The sequence below is a fragment of the Oncorhynchus mykiss genome, chromosome 9 (assembly GCF_013265735.2).
Source record: "Oncorhynchus mykiss isolate Arlee chromosome 9, USDA_OmykA_1.1, whole genome shotgun sequence".
In the NCBI taxonomy this organism is placed as follows: Eukaryota; Metazoa; Chordata; class Actinopteri; order Salmoniformes; family Salmonidae; genus Oncorhynchus; species Oncorhynchus mykiss.
Genome location: NC_048573.1, coordinates 4,527,918 through 4,550,064, shown reverse-complemented (window position 1 = coordinate 4,550,064; position 22,147 = coordinate 4,527,918). Strand labels below are relative to the sequence as shown.

The 22,147-nt window shown below is 42.5% G+C and overlaps 1 protein-coding gene and 1 long non-coding RNA gene across 3 annotated transcripts; both read left to right on the top strand.

The window, feature by feature from the left end:
* The first annotated feature begins 14,024 nt into the window (after window positions 1–14,024).
* LOC118965974 (endonuclease domain-containing 1 protein-like) lies at window positions 14,025–15,900 on the top strand. The gene is made up of 2 exons (XM_036987132.1): window positions 14,025–14,543; window positions 14,722–15,900. The coding sequence occupies exons 1-2, from the start codon at window positions 14,217–14,219 to the stop codon at window positions 15,298–15,300; spliced, it is 906 nt and encodes a 301-aa protein (XP_036843027.1). The 5' UTR covers window positions 14,025–14,216; the 3' UTR covers window positions 15,301–15,900.
* Window positions 15,901–20,471: 4,571 nt separating this feature from the next.
* Window positions 20,472–21,414, top strand: LOC118966171. 2 transcript variants are annotated; one of them, XR_005053437.1, is made up of 3 exons: window positions 20,472–20,532; window positions 21,018–21,140; window positions 21,373–21,414. It is a non-coding gene; the product is annotated as an uncharacterized LOC118966171 (long non-coding RNA). The 2 variants fall into 2 exon arrangements; XR_005053438.1 differs by lacking the exon at window positions 21,373–21,414 and adding an exon at window positions 21,175–21,209.
* The last annotated feature ends 733 nt before the right edge of the window (window positions 21,415–22,147 follow it).

Sequence of the window (22,147 nt, the reverse complement as noted above, 5' to 3'; positions counted from 1 at the left end):
ATAGACCTATAGACTACTGCTGACACAGGGTAGTATAGACCTATAGACTACTGCTGACACAGGGTAGCATAGACCTATATGCTACTGCTGACACAGGGTAGTATAGACCTATAGTCTCCTGCTGACACAGGGTAGTATAGACCTATAGACTACTGCTGACACAGGGTAGTATAGACCTATAGGCTACTGACACAGGGTAGTATAGACCTATATACTACTGCTGACACAGGGTAGTATAGTCTACTACTGACACAGGGTAGTATAGACCTATAGACTACTGCTGACACAAGGTAGTATAGACCGATAGACTACTGCTGACACAGGGTAGTATAGACCTATAGACTACTGACACAGGGTAGTATAGACCTATAGACTACTGACACAGGGTAGTATAGACCTATAGGCTACTGCTGACACAGGGTAGTATAGTCTACTACTGACACAGGGTAGTATAGACCTATAGTCTACTGCTGACACAGGGTAGTATAGACCTATAGACTACTGCTGACACAGGGTAGTATAGACCTATAGACTACTGACACAGGGTAGTATAGACCTATAGACTACTGCTGACACAGGGTAGTATAGACCTATAGTCTACTGACACAGGGTAGTATAGACCTATAGACTTCTGCTGACACAGGGTAGTATAGACCTATAGGCTACTGACACAGGGTAGTATAGATCAATATACTACTGCTGACACAGGGTAGTATAGTCTACTACTGACACAGGGTAGTATAGACCTATAGACTACTGCTGACACAGGGTAGTATAGACCTATAGACTACTGCTGACACAGGGTAGTATAGACCTATAGACTACTGCTGACACAGGGTAGCATAGACCTATATGCTACTGCTGACACAGGGTAGTATAGACCTATAGTCTCCTGCTGACACAGGGTAGTATAGACCTATAGACTACTGCTGACACAGGGTAGTATAGACCTATAGGCTACTGACACAGGGTAGTATAGACCTATATACTACTGCTGACACAGGGTAGTATAGTCTACTACTGACACAGGGTAGTATAGACCTATAGACTACTGCTGACACAGGGTAGTATAGACCGATAGACTACTGCTGACACAGGGTAGTATAGACCTATAGACTACTGACACAGGGTAGTATAGACCTATAGACTACTGACACAGGGTAGTATAGACCTATAGGCTACTGCTGACACAGGGTAGTATAGACCTATAGGCTACTGCTGACACAGGGTAGTATAGACCTATAGACTACTGACACAGGGTAGTATAGACCCATAGACTACTGCTGAAACAGGGTAGTATAGACCCTAAGTCTACTGACACAGGGTAGTATAGACCTATAGACTACTGACACAGGGTAGTATAGCCTCTGTTGAGACTGTTGAGTTGAGTCAGGACAGACTGATTTAAATAGTTATTACAGAGACCAGTTGGTAGACTGGAGAGACCGCTGAGCTGAGTCAGGACAGACTGATTTAAATAGTTATTACAGAGACCAGTTGGTTGACTGGAGAGACCGCTGAGCTGAGTCAGGACAGACTGATTTATTAAATGGGTTTTCAGAGACAACCTCCTTCAGGTGTCAAAACAGACAGGGTTGATTTGCATAAACTCCTCTGTACGTTTCAATGGAAAATGCTTTAACTAATCAAATGTGACTCATCTCCTATAGGCCTATTCCATGACTCACCTCCTGTAGGTCTATTCCATGACTCACCTCCTATAGGTCTATTCCATGGGACTGACTCACCTCCTATAGGCCTATTCCATGGGACTGACTCACCTATAGGTCTATTCCATGGGACTGACTCACCTCCTATAGGTCTATTCCATGGGACTGACTCACCTATAGGTCTATTCCATGGGACTGACTCACCTCCTGTAGGTCTATTCCATGGGACTGACTCACCTCCTACAGGTCTATTCCATGGGACTGACTCACCTCCTATAGGTCTATTCCATGGGACTGACTCACCTCCTATAGGCCTATTCCATGGGACTGACTCACCTCCTATAGGTCTATTCCATGGGACTGACTCACCTCCTATAGGTCTATTCCATGGGACTGACTCACCTATAGGTCTATTCCATGGGACTGACTCACCTCCTGTAGGTATATTCCATGGGACTGACTCACCTCCTATAGGTCTATTCCATGGGACTGACTCACCTCCTATAGGCCTATTCCATGGGACTGACTCACCTCCTATAGGCCTATTCCATGGGACTGACTCACCTCCTATAGGCCTATTCCATGGGACTGACTCACCTATAGGTCTATTCCATGGGACTGACTCACCTCCTATAGGTCTATTCCATGGGACTGACTCACCTATAGGTCTATTCCATGGGACTGACTCACCTATAGGCCTATTCCATGGGACTGACTCACCTATAGGTCTATTCCATGGGACTGACTCACCTATAGGTCTATTCCATGGGACTGACTCACCTCATATAGGTCTATTCCATGGGACTGACTCACCTATAGGTCTATTCCATGGGACTGACTCACCTATAGGCCTATTCCATGGGACTGACTCACCTCCTATAGGTCTATTCCATGGGACTGACTCACCTATAGGCCTATTCATTGGGACTGACTCACCTCCTATAGGTCTATTCCATGGGACTGACTCACCTATAGGTCTATTCCATGGGACTCACTCACCTCCTATAGGCCTATTCCATGGGACTGACTCACCTATAGGCCTATTCCATGGGAATGACTCACCTATAGGTCTATTCCATGGGACTGACTCACCTATAGGTCTATTCCATTTGACTGACTCACCTATAGGTCTATTCCATGGGACTGACTCACCTATAGGTCTATTCCATGACTCACCTATAGGTCTATTCCATGGGACTGACTCACCTATAGGTCTATTCCATGACTCACCTCCTATAGGTCTATTCCATGGGACTGACTCACCTATAGGTCTATTCCATGGGACTGACTCACCTCCTATAGGCCTATTCCATGGGACTGACTCACCTATAGGTCTATTCCATGGGACTGACTCACCTCCTATAGGTCTATTCCATGGGACTGACTCACCTATAGGTCTATTCCATGGGACTGACTCACCTCCTGTAGGTCTATTCCATGGGACTGACTCACCTCCTATAGGTCTATTCCATGGGACTGACTCACCTCCTATAGGTCTATTCCATGGGACTGACTCACCTCCTATAGGCCTATTCCATGGGACTGACTCACCTCCTATAGGCCTATTCCATGGGACTGACTCACCTCCTATAGGTCTATTCCATGGGACTGACTCACCTCCTATAGGTCTATTCCATGGGACTGACTCACCTATAGGTCTATTCCATGGGACTGACTCACCTCCTGTAGGTATATTCCATGGGACTGACTCACCTCCTATAGGTCTATTCCATGGGACTGACTCACCTCCTATAGGCCTATTCCATGGGACTGACTCACCTCCTATAGGCCTATTCCATGGGACTGACTCACCTCCTATAGGCCTATTCCATGGGACTGACTCACCTATAGGTCTATTCCATGGGACTGACTCACCTCCTATAGGTCTATTCCATGGGACTGACTCACCTATAGGTCTATTCCATGGGACTGACTCACCTATAGGCCTATTCCATGGGACTGACTCACCTATAGGTCTATTCCATGGGACTGACTCACCTATAGGTCTATTCCATGGGACTGACTCACCTCATATAGGTCTATTCCATGGGACTGACTCACCTATAGGTCTATTCCATGGGACTGACTCACCTATAGGCCTATTCCATGGGACTGACTCACCTCCTATAGGTCTATTCCATGGGACTGACTCACCTATAGGCCTATTCATTGGGACTGACTCACCTCCTATAGGTCTATTCCATGGGACTGACTCACCTATAGGTCTATTCCATGGGACTCACTCACCTCCTATAGGCCTATTCCATGGGACTGACTCACCTATAGGCCTATTCCATGGGAATGACTCACCTATAGGTCTATTCCATGGGACTGACTCACCTATAGGTCTATTCCATTTGACTGACTCACCTATAGGTCTATTCCATGGGACTGACTCACCTATAGGTCTATTCCATGACTCACCTATAGGTCTATTCCATGGGACTGACTCACCTATAGGTCTATTCCATGACTCACCTCCTATAGGTCTATTCCATGGGACTGACTCACCTATAGGTCTATTCCATGGGACTGACTCACCTATAGGCCTATTCCATGACTCACCTCCTGTAGGTCTATTCCATGACTCAACTCCTGTAGGTCTATTCCATGACTCAACTCCTGTAGGTCTATTCCATGACTCACCTCCTGTAGGTCTATTCCATGACTCACCTCCTGTAGGTCTATTCCATGACTCACCTCCTGTAGGTCTATTCCATGACTCACCTCCTGTGGGTCTATTCCATGACTCACCTCCTGTAGGTCTATTCCATGACTCACCTCCTGTAGGTCTATTCCATAACTCACCTCCTGTAGGTCTATTCCATGACTCACCTCCTGTAGGTCTATTCCATGACTCACCTCCTGTAGGTCTATTCCATGACTCACCTCCTGTAGGTCTATTCCATGACTCACCTCCTGTAGGTCTATTCCATGACTCACCTCCTGTAGGTCTATTCCATGACTCACCTCCTGTAGGTCTATTCCATGACTCACCTCCTGTAGGTCTATTCCATGACTCACCTCCTGTAGGTCTATTCCATGACTCACCTCCTGTAGGTTTATTCCATGACTCACCTCCTGTAGGTCTATTCCATGGGACTGTATGGTGATCAGACCTCGGGGCCTTTTCACAAGAACCACCACAGACATTTTCATTTCCTTCATCTGAATTAAACATTTGCCCTCCTCTCCTCTCCTCTCCTCTCCTCTCCTCTCCTCTCCTCTCCTCTCCTCTCCTCTCCTCTCCTCTCCTCTCCTCTCCTCTCCTCTCCTCTCCTCTCCTCTCCTCTTCTCTCCTCTCCTCTCCCCCTCCTCTCCTCTCCTCTCCCCCTCCCCTCCTCTCCTCTCCTCTCCTCTCCTTCATCTGAATTAAACATTTTCCCTAAATCTGCCATTGAGAAGGTCATGTCTTGACTTTTCCTAGATACGTGTTTTAAAGAAATGGGGAGACTTGGGTATTTGTTTTTGGATCGAAGCTGTAGAGATCAGTCAGGAATTGATCTTCTCTCTAATTCATCATTAAATGACCGGTTGTGATGGTGCATTCATCAGCTGTACAGTTTCAATATGTTATTTTTGCGTTTTGGACCAAAGTGAACTTTTAACACATTGACTTTGTTTGAACATGATTTCATAAACAAATTCTTAGGAGGACAAGTCATTTTTTAATGTTTTTTTACCTCCTGCCCTTCCTTCTCCTGACAGTTGTCTGGCCAACTGATTATTAAATTCTCCAGGTGAACCTTGACTTGTCAGTTTATTGCAGAATGAATGTACCCTCTCTGTTCTCCTAGATGCTGAACCCGGATGTAGTGACTGTGTACACTGAGAGTTTTTCTTCCTCTCTGATCAATGCCTCAGGATGTCACTGAGTAAACTTTATCTACCTGAACGAGGAACTCTTCTGTCATGGTATCTGGGAGAAGGTGTGTCTGAAGTAAACAGAGCACCCAGCTTGCAAGCAGTCAACTTCCTTTTCATTTTGTTTATTACATTGACCAGAAAACCTGTACTTGTTAAATAGACCTAGTGGCAGGAAACAACTGTTACTATTGTAGGTGAAGGTTCCACAGGTGAATGATTTAAATAAATGTTACTATTGTAGGTGAAGGTTCCACAGGTGAATGATTTAAATAAATGTTACTATTGTAGGTGAAGGTTCCACAGGTGAATGATTTAAATAAATGTTACTATTGTAGGTGAAGGTTCCACAGGTTAATTATTTATATAAAGTGTTGCTATTGAATGTTGGCTTGTATGATGTATGATATATCAGTTTCTTATTTCATTAAACTACAGGAATCCTTTGTTTCAGGGAAACATTATATCTGTTCAACATGGGTGTGGGAGGAGTTCCCCTTTCTGTCCAATGAGGTCATTTCTGGACAATATTTCAGCAAGTAAAATGATGGTTCTACTTTAGAATGTGGAACACACAGCCAATAGGGAGATTTGATTGTTACTCATGATAAATAGTCACACCTGTTCCACATACAGAGGAGTTTATCCAACCCTCCTTGTCCAGTCTTGACCACTAATTATACCAGACAGGACTCATCTTCATAGAGAGGAGTTTATCCAACCCTCCTTGTCCAGTCTGGACCTCTAATTATACCAGACAGGACTCATCTTCATAGAGAGGAGTTTATCCAACCCTCCTTGTCCAGTCTTGACCTCTAATTATACCAGACAGGACTCATCTTCATAGAGAGGAGTTGATCCAACCCTCCTTGTCCAGCCTTGACCTCTAATTATATCAGACAGGACTCATCTTCATAGAGAGGAGTTTATCCAACCCTCCTTGTCCAGTCTTGACCAATAACTATACCAGACAGGACTCATCTTCATAGAGAGGAGTTTATCCAACCCTCCTTGTCCAGTCTTATTTCAGGGAAACACACACACACAACCCCCTGATACACACACACACAACCCCATGATACACACACAACCCCATGATACACACACAACCCCATGATACACACACAACCCCATGATACACACACAACCCCATGATACACACAACCCCATGATACATACACAAACAACCCCCTGATACACACACAGCCCTCTGATACACACACAACCCCATGATACACACACAACCCCCTGATACACACACAACCCCATGATACACACACAACCACTTGATACACACACAAACCCATGATACACACACAGCCCCCTGATACACACACAACCCACTGATACACACACAACCCACTGATACACACACAACCCACTGATACACACACAACCCCCTCATACACACACAGCCCCCTGATACACACACAACCCACTGATACACACACAACCCACTGATACACACACAACCCCCTGATACATACCGTGGGGTTGTTCAATGAGCACGGCCGCTATGAATGATGCTGAATACCTAAATATATGTTAGGAAGGTTGTTGTGAGTGATACTGCAACACTCATAAAGGTGTTATGACTGGTTTCATAAAGGTGTTAGGACTGGTTTCATAAAGGTGTTAGGAATGGTTTCATGGTGTTAGGACGTGTTTCATAAAGGTGTTATCACTGGTTTCATAAAGGTGTTAGGACTGGTTTCATAAAGGTGTTAGGACTGGTTTCATAAAGGTGTTAGGACTGGTTTCATTAAAGTGTTATGACTAGTTTCATAAAGGTGTTAGGACTGGTTTCATAAAGGTGTTAGGACTGGTTTCATTAAAGTGTTATGACTAGTTTCATAAAGGTGTTAGGACTGGTTTCATAAAGGTGTTAGGACGGGTTTCATAAAGGTGTTAGGACTGGTTTCATAAAGGTGTTATGACTGGTTTCATAAAGGTGTTAGGACTGGTTTCATAAAGGTGTTAGTACTGGTTTCATAAAGGTATTAGGACTGGTTTCATAAAGGTGTTAGGACTGGTTTCATAAAGGTATTATGACTGGTTTCATAAAGGTGTTAGGACTGGTTTCATAAAGGTATTAGGACTGGTTTCATAAAGGTGTTAGGAATGGTTTCATGGTGTTAGGACGTGTTTCATAAAGGTGTTAGGACTGGTTTCATAAAGGTGTTAGGACTGGTTTCATGAAGGTAATATGAATGGTTTCATAAAGGTGTTAGGACTGGTTCCAAAAAGTTGTTAGGACTGGTTTCATGGTGTTAGGACTGGTTTCATAAAGGTGTTAGGACTGGTTTCATAAAGGTGTTAGGACTGGTTTCATAAAGGTGTTAGGACTGGTTTCATGGTGTTAGGACTGGTTTCATAAAGGTGTTAGGACTGGTTTCATTAAGGTTTTAGGACTGGTTTCATAAAGGTGTTAGGACTGGTTTCATAAAGGTGTTAGGACTGGTTTCATAAAGGTGTCAGGACTGGTTTCATAAAGGTGTCAGGACTGGTTTCATAAAGGTGTTAGGACTGGTTTCACAAAGGTGTTAGGACTGGTTTCATAAAGGTGTTAGGACTGGTTTCATAAAGGTGTTAGGACTGGTTTCATAAAGGTGTTAGAACTGGTTTCAAAAAGTTGTTAGGATTGGTTTCATGGTGTTAGGACTGGTTTCATAAAGGTGTTAGGACTGGTTTCATAAAGGTGTTAGGACTGGTTTCATAAAGGTGTTAGGACTGGTTTCATAAAGGTGTTAGGACTGGTTTCATAAAGGTGTTAGGACTGGTTTCCTAAAGGTGTTAGGACTGGTTTCATAAAGGTGTTAGGACTGTTTTCATAAAGGTGTTAGGACTGTTTCCAAAAAGTTGTTAGGACTGGTTTCATGGTGTTAGGACTGGTTTCATAAAGGTGTTAGGACTGGTTTCATAAAGGTGTTAGGACTGGTTTCATAAAGGTGTTAGGACTGGTTTCATAAAGGTGTTAGGACTGGTTTCATAATGGTGTTAGGACTGGTTTCATAAAGGTGTTATGACTGGTTTCATAAAGGTGTTATGACTGGTTTTATAAAGGTGTTAGGGCTGATTTCATAAAGGTGTTAGGACTGGTTTCATAAAGGTGTTAGGACTGGTTTCATTAAGGTGTTAGGACTGGTTTCATAAAGGTGTTAGGACTGGTTTCATAAAGGTGTTAGGACTGGTTTCATAAAGGTGTTAGGATTGGTTTCACGGTGTTAGGACTGGTTTCAACGGGGACATGTCATTCTCAATGAGTCCCTAACCCTATACCTAACCCTAATGTTATATGAGTCATGGACCATTATAATCTGAAATGAACATGAATTATATTAAAACATCTGTGGTGGTTCTTGGTAAAAGGCCTGAAGGTCTGATTACTGTCACGCCCTGACCATAGTTTACTTTGTATTTTCTATGTTTTGATTGGTCAGGGTGTGATCTGAGTGGGCATTCTATGTTACATGTCTAGTTTGTCTAGTTCTATGTTCGGCCTGATATGGTTCTCAATCAGAGGCAGGTGTTTGTCATTGTCTCTGATTGGGAACCATATTTAGGTAGCCTGGGTTTCACTGTGTGTTTGTGGGTGATTGTTCCTGTCTATGTGTTTTCACCAGATAGGCTGTTTAGGTTTTCATTACGTTTATTGTTTTTGTACTGATTCGTGTTTAACGTTTGTTCATTAAAACATGGATCGCAATCTACACGCTGCATTTTGGTCCGACTCTCCTTCTCACGAAGAAAACCGTTACAGAATCACCCACCACCAACGGACCAAGCAGCGTGTCAACAGGCAGCAACAGCAGCGTAAAGAGGAATGGACATGGGAGGACGTTTTAGATGGCAAGGGCTGTTACACTTGGGAGGAGATACTGGCTGGAAGAGATCGCCTCCCATGGGAACAGGTGGAGGCACTTAGGAGAGCAGAGGCAGCCGGAGAGAGGAGCCGGCGATATGAGGGAACACGGCTGGCAAGGAAGCCCGAGAGGCAGCCCCAAAAATTTCTTGGGGGGGGGCTAACAGGGAGTATGGCTACGCCAGGTAGGAGACCTGGGCAGACTCCCTGTGCTTACCGGGGGGCTAGAGAGACCGGACAGGCACCGTGTTTTGCAGTGGTGCGCACGGTGTCTCCAGTGCGGGTGCATAGCCCGGTGCGGTATATTCCAGCTCCGCTCCTTGGGCCGGTTTACATGGCACCAGCCTTGCGCTCGGTTTCTCCGGTTCGCCTGCATAGTCCAGTGCGGGCTATTCCACCTCGCCGCACTGGCAGGGCGACCGTGAGCATTCAACCAGGTAAGGTTGGGCAGGCTCGGTGCTCAAGAGCTCCAGTGCGCCTGCACGGTCCGGTTTTTCCAGTACCACCTCCACACCCCAGCCCTCCGGTAGCAGCTCCCCGCACCAGGCTTCCTGTGCGTGTCCTCGGCCCAGTACCACCAGTGCCAGCACCACGCATCAGGCCTACAGTGCGCCTCGCCTGTCCAGCGCTGCCAGAGCCTCCTTTCTCTTCAGCGCTGTCGGAGTCTCCCGCCTGTTTAGCGCTGTTAGAGCCTGCCTTCTCTACAGCGCTGCCGGAGTCTCCCGCCTGTTCAGAACTGCCAGTTAGCATAGAGCTGCCAGTTAGCATAGAGCTGCCAGTTAGCATAGAGCTGCCAGTTAGCATAGAGCTGCCAGTCTGCAAGGAGCTGCCAGTCTGCAAGGAGCTGCCAGTCTGCATAGAGCTGCCAGTCTGCAAGGAGCTGCCAGTCTGCAAGGAGCCGCCAGAGCTGCCTGTCTGCAGGATGCCGCCAAAGCTGCCAGTCTGCAAGGAGCCGCCAGAGCTGCCAGTCTGCAAGGAGCCGCCAGAGCTGCCAGTTAGCATGGAGCAGCCAGGGCCGCCAGTCAGTATGGAGCAGCCAGGGCCGCCAGTCAGCATGGAGCAGCCAGGGCCGCCAGTCAGCATGGAGCAGCCAGGGCCGCCAGTCAGCATGGAGCAGCCAGAGCAGCCAGTCAGCATGGAGCAGCCAGAGCTGCCAGTCAGCATGGAGCAGCCAGGGCCGCCAGTCAGCATGGAGCAGCCAGGGCCGCCAGTCAGCATGGAGCAGCCAGGGCCGCCAGTCAGCATGGAGCAGCCAGTCAGCATGGAGCAGCCAGTCAGCATGGAGCAGCCAGAGCAGCCAGTCAGCATGGAGCAGCCAGAGCTGCCAGTCAGCATGGAGCAGCCAATCAGCATGGAGCAGCCAGAGCTGCCAGTCAGCATGGAGCAGCCAGTCAGCATGGAGCAGCCAGAGCTGCCAGTCATCATGGAGCAGCCAGTCAGCGTGGAGCAGCCAGAGCTGCCAGTCGACCAGACTCTCCCAGATCTGCCAGTCGACCAGACTCTTCCAGATCTGCCAGTCGACCAGACTCTTCCAGATCTGCCAGTTGACCAGACTCTTCCAGATCTGCCAGTCGTCCAGACTCTTCCAGATCTGCCAGTCGTCCAGACTCTTCCAGATCTGCCAGTCGTCCAGACTCTTCCAGATCTGCCAGTCGTCCAGACTCTTCCAGATCTGCCAGTCGACCAGACTCTTCCAGATCTGCCAGTCGACCAGACTCTTCCAGATCTGCCAGTCGACCAGACTCTTCCAGATCTGCCAGTCGACCAGACTCTTCCAGATCTGCCAGTAGACCAGACTCTTCCAGATCTGCCAGTCGACCAGACTCTTCCAGATCTGCCAGTCGTCCAGACTCTCCCAGATCTGCCAGTCGTCCAGACTCTCCCAGATTTGCCAGTCGACCAGATTCTCCCAGATCCGCCAGTCGATCAGATTCTCCCAGATCCGCCAGTCGACCAGATTCTCCCAGATCCGCCAGTCGACCAGATTCTCCCAGATCCGCCAGTCGACCAGATTCTCCCAGATCCGCCAGTCGACCAGATTCTTCCAGATCTGCTAGTCGACCAGGATCTGCTGAAACCGCCAGCCAGCCAGGTTCTGGTAGTTTCTACTACCTGCCTGGGCTTCCTCTCAGTGCTGAGCTTCTTCTCAGTGCTGAGCTTCCTCTCAGTGCTGAGCTACCCATCTGTCCCGAGTTACCTCTGTCCCGAGCTGTCCCTCTGTCCCATGTTATCATTGTGGTGGGTAACCTATTTAGGGACGTTTAGGAGGGGGATTAAAACTGTCATAAAGTGGGGTCCACGTCCAGCGCCAGAGCCGCCACCGCGGACAGATGCCCACCCAGACCCTCCCCTATAGGTTCAGGTTTTGCGGCCGGAGTCCGCACCTTGGGGGGGGGGGTACTGTCACGCCCTGACCATAGTTTACTTTGTATTTTCTATGTTTTGATTGGTCAGGGTGTGATCTGAGTGGGCATTCTATGTTACATGTCTAGTTTGTCTAGTTCTATGTTCGGCCTGATATGGTTCTCAATCAGAGGCAGGTGTTCGTCATTGTCTCTGATTGGGAACCATATTTAGGTAGCCTGGGTTTCACTGTGTGTTTGTGGGTGATTGTTCCTGTCTATGTGTTTTCACCAGATAGGCTGTTTAGGTTTTCGTTACGTTTATTGTTTTTGTACTGATTCGTGTTTAACGTTTGTTCATTAAAACATGGATCGCAATCTACACGCTGCATTTTGGTCCGACTCTCCTTCTCACGAAGAAAACCGTTACAATTACCATGCAGTTTCCATGGAATAGACCTGTAGTTATATCAGTTTCCATGGAATAGACCTGTAGTTATATCAGTTTATATAGAATAGACCTGTAGTTATATCAGTTTATATAGAATAGATCTGTAGTTATATCAGTTTATATAGAATAGACCTGTAGTTATATCAGTTTATATAGAATAGATCTGTAGTTATATCAGTTTATATAGAAAAGACCTATAGTTATATCAGTTTATATAGAATAGATCTGTAGTTACATCAGTTTATATAGAATAGACCTATAGTTATATCAGTTTATATAGAATAGATCTGTAGTTATATCAGTTTATATAGAATAGACCTGTAGTTATATCAGTTTATATAGAATAGAACTATAGTTATATCAGTTTATATAGAATAGACCTGTAGTTATATCAGTTTATATAGAATAGATCTATAGTTATATCAGTTTATAGTTATATCAGTTTATATAGAATAGATCTGTAGTTATATCAGTTTATATAGAAAAGACCTATAGTTATATCAGTTTATATAGAATAGACCTGTAGTTATATCAGTTTATAGTTATATCAGTTTATATAGAATAGACCTATAGTTATATCAGTTTATAGTTATATCAGTTTATATAGAATAGATCTGTAGTTATATCAGTTTATATAGAATAGACCTGTAGTTATATCAGTTTATATAGAATAGACCTGTAGTTATATCAGTTTATATAGAATAGACCTATAGTTATATCAGTTTATAGTTATATCAGTTTATATAGAATAGATCTGTAGTTATATCAGTTTATATAGAATAGACCTATAGTTATATCAGTTTATATAGAATAGACCTATAGTTATATCAGTTTATATAGAATAGAACTATAGTTATATCAGTTTATATAGAATAGACCTATAGTTATATCAGTTTATATAGAATAGATCTGTAGTTATATCAGTTTATATAGAATAGACCTGTAGTTATATCAGTTTATATAGAATAGACCTGTAGTTATATCAGTTTATATAGAATAGAACTATAGTTATATCAGTTTATATAGAATAGATCTGTAGTTATATCAGTTTATATAGAAAAGACCTATAGTTATATCAGTTTATATAGAATAGATCTGTAGTTACATCAGTTTATATAGAATAGACCTGTAGTTATATCAGTTTATATAGAATAGACCTATAGTTATATCAGTTTATAGTTATATCAGTTTATAGTTATATCAGTTTATATAGAATAGACCTATAGTTATATCAGTTTATAGTTATATCAGTTTATATAGAATAGATCTGTAGTCATATCAGTTTATATAGAATAGATCTGTAGTTATATCAGTTTATATAGAATAGACCTGTAGTTATATCAGTTTATATAGAATAGACCTGTAGTTATATCAGTTTATATAGAATAGACCTGTAGTTATATCAGTTTATATAGAATAGATCTGTAGTTATGTCAGTTTATATAGAATAGATCTGTAGTTACATCAGTTTATATAGAATAGATCTGTAGTTATGTCAGTTTATATAGAATAGACCTATAGTCATATCAGTTTATATAGAATAGATCTGTAGTTATGTCATATTTATTTACAAAAGAGCGTTTGTTTTTTTATTTGTATTATCTGTTACCAGATCTAATGTGTTATATTCTCCTACATTCCGTTCACATTTCCACAAACTTCAAAGTGTTTACTTTCAAATGGTACCAAGAATATTCATATCCTTGCTTCAGGGCCTGAGTTACAAGCAGTTAGATTTGGGTATGTCATTTTAGGCAAAAATTTTAAAAAAAGGGGCGGCTCCTTAAGAGGATTTATTAAAGCAGTCTGTCCTGACTCAGCTCAACAGTCTCCAGTCTACCAACTGGTCTCTGATATAACTATTTAAAGCAGTCTGTCCTGACTCAGCTCAACAGTCTCCAGTCTACCAACTGGTCTCTGTTATAACTATTTCAATCAGTCTGTCCTGATTCAGCTCAACAGTCTCCAGTCTACCAACTGGTCTCTGTAACTTCATCTTTGTCTCTGTGGTGAACAGTCTTCAGGTGATGATGGGGGTTTTGAATCATCTCTCTACTCTCCTCCTCCTCTCTCTCCTTCCTCCTGCTCTCTCTCATGTAGTGAAGAAGTTCAGCGATGTTCCACAGTGCAAGACGTTCTTCCTGATGGAGACAACTCCAAATCTCCCAGGTATTTTGGTTGATGGGACAGTCAAGGACCAGAACCGCTACAAGCCGATCTGCCAGTTGTTCAAAAACACCTACAGGTTTGCAACTCTGTACGACACGACCAACAAGATCCCTGTGTTCTCAGCCTACACCTTCACTGGTTGTATACCGGGTAGACCAGATGAACGCTGGATGATGGAGCCCCAGGTAGGACTAATGTTTTGTCATGTAACACAACATGTGTATTTGTTTACTGCTGTATATCACAGACAGTTCTGTTACAGAATATAGAACCACCACTATGGAGGGAGACTTGATTGTCTAGATTGTGAGGAGGGTTTATTGAACAGAACACTTGTGAATGAATGACTGTTGTTTCCTGCAGCTCAACGGGGAAAACAACAACCCTAACATGGAGAATATGGGAGGAGGCATTTACAACAACCAGGCTGGGAACAACGACTATGCTCAAGACGTAAGAAGAAACCCAACAGATTTTAAAGATGTGAACAGAGGTCATCTCTTCCCAAGTTCACATGCTTGTAGCCTTGATACTCAGGAGTCCACCTTTACCCTGACCAACATCGTTCCCCAGGACCGCACCTTCAACGGGGGCAGCTGGAGAAAAATGGAGGAACATGTCAGAGAAAAGCTGATGTCGGACTGTATTAGTAACAACGGTATAAAAGCCTATGTGGTGACTGGAGCAGTGGCCAGTAAGAGCAACACACTGAACAACAGAGTGAACATCCCAGATCGCATGTGGACAGCCTACTGCTGTTACAACAACAAGAAGAAAAAGTGGATGGCTGAAGCACACTGGGGGTGGAACAAGAAGGAAGACGAGGGGAAAATATTGAACCCAGAAACCTTGGGAGCACTCGAAGACATGTTGAACAAACATTACCAAGGTAAAGATGGTCCTGTCAAGGTGTTCCCAGGAGATTGTCCAAGATATACTTAACCTACCACTTCCTCCTAACCTAGTTGGAAGAATTTATTCCGTAGTGAGGAATCTTTACAATTCCATGAGAAATAGTTCTGGAAGGTTCTTTGGATGATCTGGGTACAGATGCTCTCACCATATCAACAAACTATCATTACTGTTAGAGTAATGATTATCAGGGTTAAATTGGTAATGAGGGTTGTAATGGTAGTGAGGGTTGTAATGGTAATGAGGGTTGTAATGGTAATGAGGGTTGTAATGGTATTGAGGGTTGTGATGGTAATGAGGGTTATAATGGTAATGAGGGTTATAATGGTAATGAGGGTTATAATGGTAATGAGGGTTGTAATGGTAATGAGGGTTGTAATGGTAATGAGGGTTGTAATGGTAATGAGGGTTGTAATGGTAATGAGGGTTGTGATGGTAATGAGGGTTGTAATGGTAATGAGGGTTGTAATGGTTACATGTCAACATATGTACACTTCAATTGTAATATTTTTCTCTTCTATGTCTATATATATCTATAGTCTATACTCTTCCCTCTCTGTCCATCTCTTCTATGTCTATATATATCTATAGTCTATACTCTTCCCTCTCTGTCCATCTCTTCTATGTCTATATATATATCTATATCTATACTCTTCCCTCTCTATCCATCTCTTCTATGTCTATATATATCTATAGTCTATACTCTTCCCTCTCTGTCCATCTCTTCTATGTCTATATATATCTATAGTCTATACTCTTCCCTCTCTATCCATCTCTTCTATGTCTATATATATCTATAGTCTATACTCTTCCCTCTCTGTCCATCTCTTCTATGTCTATATATATATATATCTAAAGTCTATACTCTATCAAATATAAACATAGATACTGTTATATGTTCTGAATGTAATTCTATCACTGTTACCATAGAGATACTATTATATGTTCTGAATGTAATTCTATCACTGTTACCATGGAGATACTATTATATGTTCTGAATGTAATTCTATCACTGTTACCATGGAGATAATATTATATGTTCTGAATGTAATTCTATCACTGTTACCATAGAGATACTATTATATGTTTTGAATGTAATTCTATCACTGTTACCATAGAGATACTATTATATGTTCTGAATGTAATTCTATCACTGTATGTATCCATCTTCTTCCCATCTGAAGGAATAAACATCTATAATGAATGAAGCCTGTGAGAGTCTGGTGTTTTGTTCTCATGCTGTTTAAATGTAACCAAGTGACTCCAAAATGTTCCAATTTAACATTAAACCACATTATTTGAGCTAAAAATATAAATGATTGAGAGCATTATTTTAGTTGTCAGTTATTCATTCAAACTTTGCCATGACTATGTGTCCAACCAGTCCAGCATACCAGCTAGCTACCATGTCTCTAAACATACCTGGAGCTGGTCAAGAAGCTACCATGTCTCTAAACATACCTGGAGCTGGTCAAGAAGCTACCATGTCTCTAAACATACCTGGAGCTGGTCAAGAAGCTACCATGTCTCTAAACATACCTGGACCTGGTCAAGAAGCTACCATGTCTCTAAACATACCTGGAGCTGGTCAAGAAGCTACCATGTCTCTAAACATACCTGGAGCTGGTCAAGAAGCTACCATGTCTCTAAACATACCTGGAGCTGGTCAAGGAGCTACCATGTCTCTAAACATACCTGGAGCTGGTCAAGAAGATACCATGTCTCTAAACATACATCACCCATAGGGCGGCTCACTATTGGTCCAGCATCGTCCAGGTGTGGCCGGGTTAGGCCGTCATTGGAAATAAGAATTTGTTCTTTACTGACTTGCCAAGTTAAATAAAGGTTAAATGATTTAAAAAAGGATTTTCAAGCAGTGTTCTCAAATCATCTCACCAGCAGGGGTCAGCCTTGTTTCAGTTTTCAAACCTCTAATCCATGACCTCTGTGGACAGGACAGGTTTCAATTGATTTATTGATTGATTGATAAATATATTATATATATATATAATACTTATTTTGTTTTGGATGAATTTAACTCTGCCTAGATTCCTTTTATGGATTATTTAGCTTGAAGACCATTGCGATGCCTTTTTACCCATTGAAGACTATTCAGAAAAACTACAAGGCTATTTCCTGGAAAATTACGTGTCACTTTAGTAGTGTATAGAAAAAAAGACCTTGGACGAGAGAGAGAGAGCGAGCGAGAGAGAGAGCGAGAGAGAGAGCGAGCGAGAGAGCGAGCGAGAGAGCGAGAGAGCGAGAGCGAGAGCGAGAGAGAGAGAGAGAGATAGATAGATAGATAGATAGATAGATAGAGAGAGGGAGGCAGAGAGGGAGGGAGGCAGAGATAAATAGAGAGAGAGGCAGAGATAAATAGAGAGAGAGAGAGGCAGAGATAAAGAGAGAGGCAGAGATAAATAGAGAGAGAGGCAGAGATAAATAGAGAGAGAGAGAGTGAGGCAGAGAGCAAAGGAGGTAGAGAGAGAGTGAGGCAGAGTTAGAGGCAAAGAGAGAGAGAGAGTGAGGCAGAGAGTTAGAGTCAGAGAGACAGAGAAGCAAAGAGAGAGAGAGGTGGAGACAGATATAGAGAGATGGAGGCAGAGAGAGAGAGATATGTCATATTCATTTGAGACAGTTTCACACAACAGAAATTATCCTGCAGCAACAGGAAATTGTTATGTTGTTTTTAGCCTTTTTAACTTGGAATACATTACAATTAGCATTTCATTCTGTGCAGGAAAATTCCTACAACAACAGGATGATCAAATTAAGATACGGCTCCTGTAGGTTTCACAGCAGTATTTCCTTCCAAGCAGGTTTTTCAGTTTTTGCAGCAAACAAAAAGAAAATACCCTTTTATAATGTACAAAATACAAACATATCTTATCTGGTGTGAGAGATATGATGCAGAACGCGTGTTCAGAGTGTCAAGATCCAGACGGGTCTGAGGGCTATCAGGAGTACAATACTGGGTGGGTTGTTAAATGTGAACATGAATTAATGCCTCCACTTCAGACAACTCTGACGTTTCTTCTTGAACGGAACCCAATGATTTATGAAAACTTACTTGATGTCCTCATTGTGGGTTTACAGACGGGATCAGGGCCAGCCCTCCCATTAGACCGTCGCCTATGGCAGCACCTGGATTTGAGACGATATTTTGACAATTGTCTGCCGCCCTCCGCCGCCCCTGTTCGGTCACTACACCGCCCGCGGCGCCCAGCCACCAGCTCATAGTGTTGCTACAGTTCCCTCCCCCACCCCATGTCACCTTCTCCCGAAGTTCACTCACACTATCCTTGGTAGGAATGGTGATGTCTGTCTTTATATGGGAATTTCCAATTGTGAAACATGAATAAATTAATCTGCCAAATAAATGATTGTATTTTGTTTAAGTGTGAGTGTGTGTGTGAGGAAGACGATTATTGATTAAGGCAGTAGCCTAATTTAATACGTGTTATGTACACATTCTGCCCTTGAGTTGCATTCCCATGCAAAACTAGACAGATAGCCAACAACTAAGTCTTCAATAAAACTCCCAAATCGTGACTTTTCTTGAATGAATATATTTAACGTTTATGTTGTGAAACTGCAAAATACATGAAAGAATATACTTTACTATTCAATTCACACCGACATACTGTAGCTGTACATTAATCATTTGAAGTTGCATAAATACAAAGCACGCGCTAAGGTACCATGCATCTGGCATGATGCCAAACCATATAGCTAATTGTTACTCATATGGTAATTGGCTCCTTGCATTACTCTAATAATGTACAACCATCTATGTAGAATAACAAAGCATATTACACTAGAAACAGTAACAAAACCACAGTATTGTATATTTTACCATTCGTTTGCATGACGCACGAGCAAAGTAATACAGATAACGACATACAATAAAGGCATTGCAATTTGTGAGTAAATGCAACCAACATTGATATGTAAGCAACTCTATCAATAACAAGATTATCATCACTAGCTAAATGCTTGAATCGAACTTACAAACAAATATTTCCAAGGCTGAAGCGTGACAAGAAATAACTGAAAAACCTGCACCGTAGCGTTGTTTTTAGCTGCTTCTTTGCGTGCAGAACGAATTCTATTCTTCCTGTTTGCGTCGTCTTTCTAAGTACCAGAAAACTCCACTAGGGGGCGAATAACACCATGGAACACAATTAAAATCCATTTGAACCATTGTAATAAAACAACATGTTACCTTGTAACAGAATGGCAGCACACTCACTTTATTATAATACTTATAAATGCACATTGTTATATTTGGTAACACGTGTTTATTTCCCCTCGACTCCAACCCCATTCGATGTCATGTCTCCATAAGGGTGGAAACGACTAACACTCACAAAGCTCTGACGAAGGCCTTGAGGTCGATACGGAAAGCTGAATAAAGAGCAGTGATACCAGCAAGAGCAGTGTGCGGGTTTCTCCTTTTAACTCAGTTTAACAACTATAAAATACAACTTTATTCAGAATATCAGATAACAGGACTTATTATCCAGCTGTGTAATGTTAGGTAGCTCTGGTCCAGGGTGTTATATCCATCAAGACGGTTCAGCTCCATCAAGATGCACGTCACACCCTGGACCAGAGCTAATCATTAGGACGTAGAGCAACAACATATTCCAGTTAGATCCCTAATGGCCCCCTATTCCCTTTATAGTGCACTATAATAGGGTCCCATTTGGGAAGGAAATAAGTTCATTCTTACAACAAAGAACCACTGGGGGGCGACAGACAACAGTAGACAACTCTGTACAATAGAAAATAAATACATAAATACATTACATTATAATGACAATCACTGCAGACAGTGTGTGTGTGTGTGTGTGTGTGTGTGTGTGTGTGTGTGTGTGTGTGTGTGTGTGTGTGTGTGTGTGTGTGTGTGTGTCAGTATGACCCCAGTTACAATGAAAATCACTGTTCAACAGACCTGGAGATATTTATTGGTTTCTGATGGATCAGCAGAGTGATTGGTGACAGATTGGTAACATGGTGAGTTCAGGGTTCTCCATGTTTTCTCCCAGGCCAGTAATGTAATTATTCGTTCCAAATGGAACCCTATTCCCTATGTAGTGCACTACTTTAGACCAGGACCTAATTGTACCCTATTCCCTATGTAGTGCACTACTTTAGACCAGGGCATATTTGAGAAGGCCTAGGCTATAGTCTATATCAGATATGTTTCTTAGAGGAGGTCTAGGCTATAGTCTATATCAGATACGTTTCTTAGAGGAGGTCTAGTCTATAGTCTATATCAGATATGTTTCTTAGAGGAGGTCTAGGCTATAGTCTATATCAGATACGTTTCTTAGAGTAGGTCTAGTCTATAGGCTATATCAGATACGTTTCTTAGAGTAGGTCTAGGCTATAGTCTATATCAGATACGTTTCTTAGAGTAGGTCTAGGCTATAGTCTATATCAGATATGTTTCTTAGAGTAGGTCTAGGCTATAGTCTATATCAGATACGTTTCTTAGAGTAGGTCTAGGCTATAGTCTATATCAGATACGTTTCTTAGAGGAGGTCTAGGCTATAGTCTATATCAGATACGTTTCTTAGAGGAGGTCTAGGCTATAGGCTATATCAGATATGTTTCTTAGAGGAGGTCTAGGCTATAGTCTATATCAGATACGTTTCTTAGAGTAGGTCTAGGCTATAGTCTATATCAGATACGTTTCTTAGAGGAGGTCTAGGCTATATCAGATATGTTTCTTAGAGTAGGTCTAGGCTATAGTCTATATCAGATACGTTTCTTAGAGGAGGTCTAGGCTATGGGTCATATCAGATACGTTTCTTAGAGGAGGTCTAGGCTATAGTCTATATCAGATATGTTTCTTAGAGGAGGTCTAGGCTATATCAGATATGTTTCTTAGAGTAGGTCTAGGCTATAGTCTATATCAGATATGTTTCTTAGAGTAGGTCTCGGCTATAGTCTATATCAGATATGTTTCTTAGAGGAGGTCTAGGCTATATCAGATATGTTTCTTAGAGTAGGTCTAGGCTATAGTCTATATCAGATATGTTTCTTAGAGTAGGTCTAGGCTATAGTCTATATCAGATATGTTTCTTAGAGTAGGTCTAGGCTATAGTCTATATCAGATACGTTTCTTAGAGGAGGTCTAGGCTATAGTCTATATCAGATACGTTTCTTAGAGGAGGTCTAGGCTATAGTCTATATCAGATATGTTTCTTAGAGTAGGTCTAGGCTATAGTCTATATCAGATATGTTTCTTAGAGTAGGTCTAGGCTATAGTCTATATCAGATATGTTTCTTAGAGTAGGTCTCGGCTATAGTCTATATCAGATATGTTTCTTAGAGGAGGTCTAGGCTATATCAGATATGTTTCTTATAGTAGGTCTAGGCTATAGTCTATATCAGATATGTTTCTTAGAGTAGGTCTAGGCTATAGGCTATATCAGATACGAGGAGGTCTAGTCTATAGGCTATATCAGATATGTTTCTTAGAGTAGGTCTAGGCTATAGTCTATATCAGATACGTTTCTTAGAGGAGGTCTAGGCTATAGGCTATATCAGATATGTTTCTTAGAGGAGGTCTAGGCTATAGGTCATATCAGATACGTTTCTTAGAGTAGGTCTAGGCTATAGTCTATATCAGATATGTTTCTTAGAGGAGGTCTAGGCTATAGTCTATATCAGATATGTTTCTTAGAGTAGGTCTAGGCTATAGGCTATATCAGATACGTTTCTTAGAGGAGGTCTAGGCTATAGTCTATATCAGATATGTTTCTTAGAGGAGGTCTAGGCTATAGGTCATATCAGATACGTTTCTTAGAGTAGGTCTAGGCTATAGTCTATATCAGATATGTTTCTTAGAGGAGGTCTAGGCTAT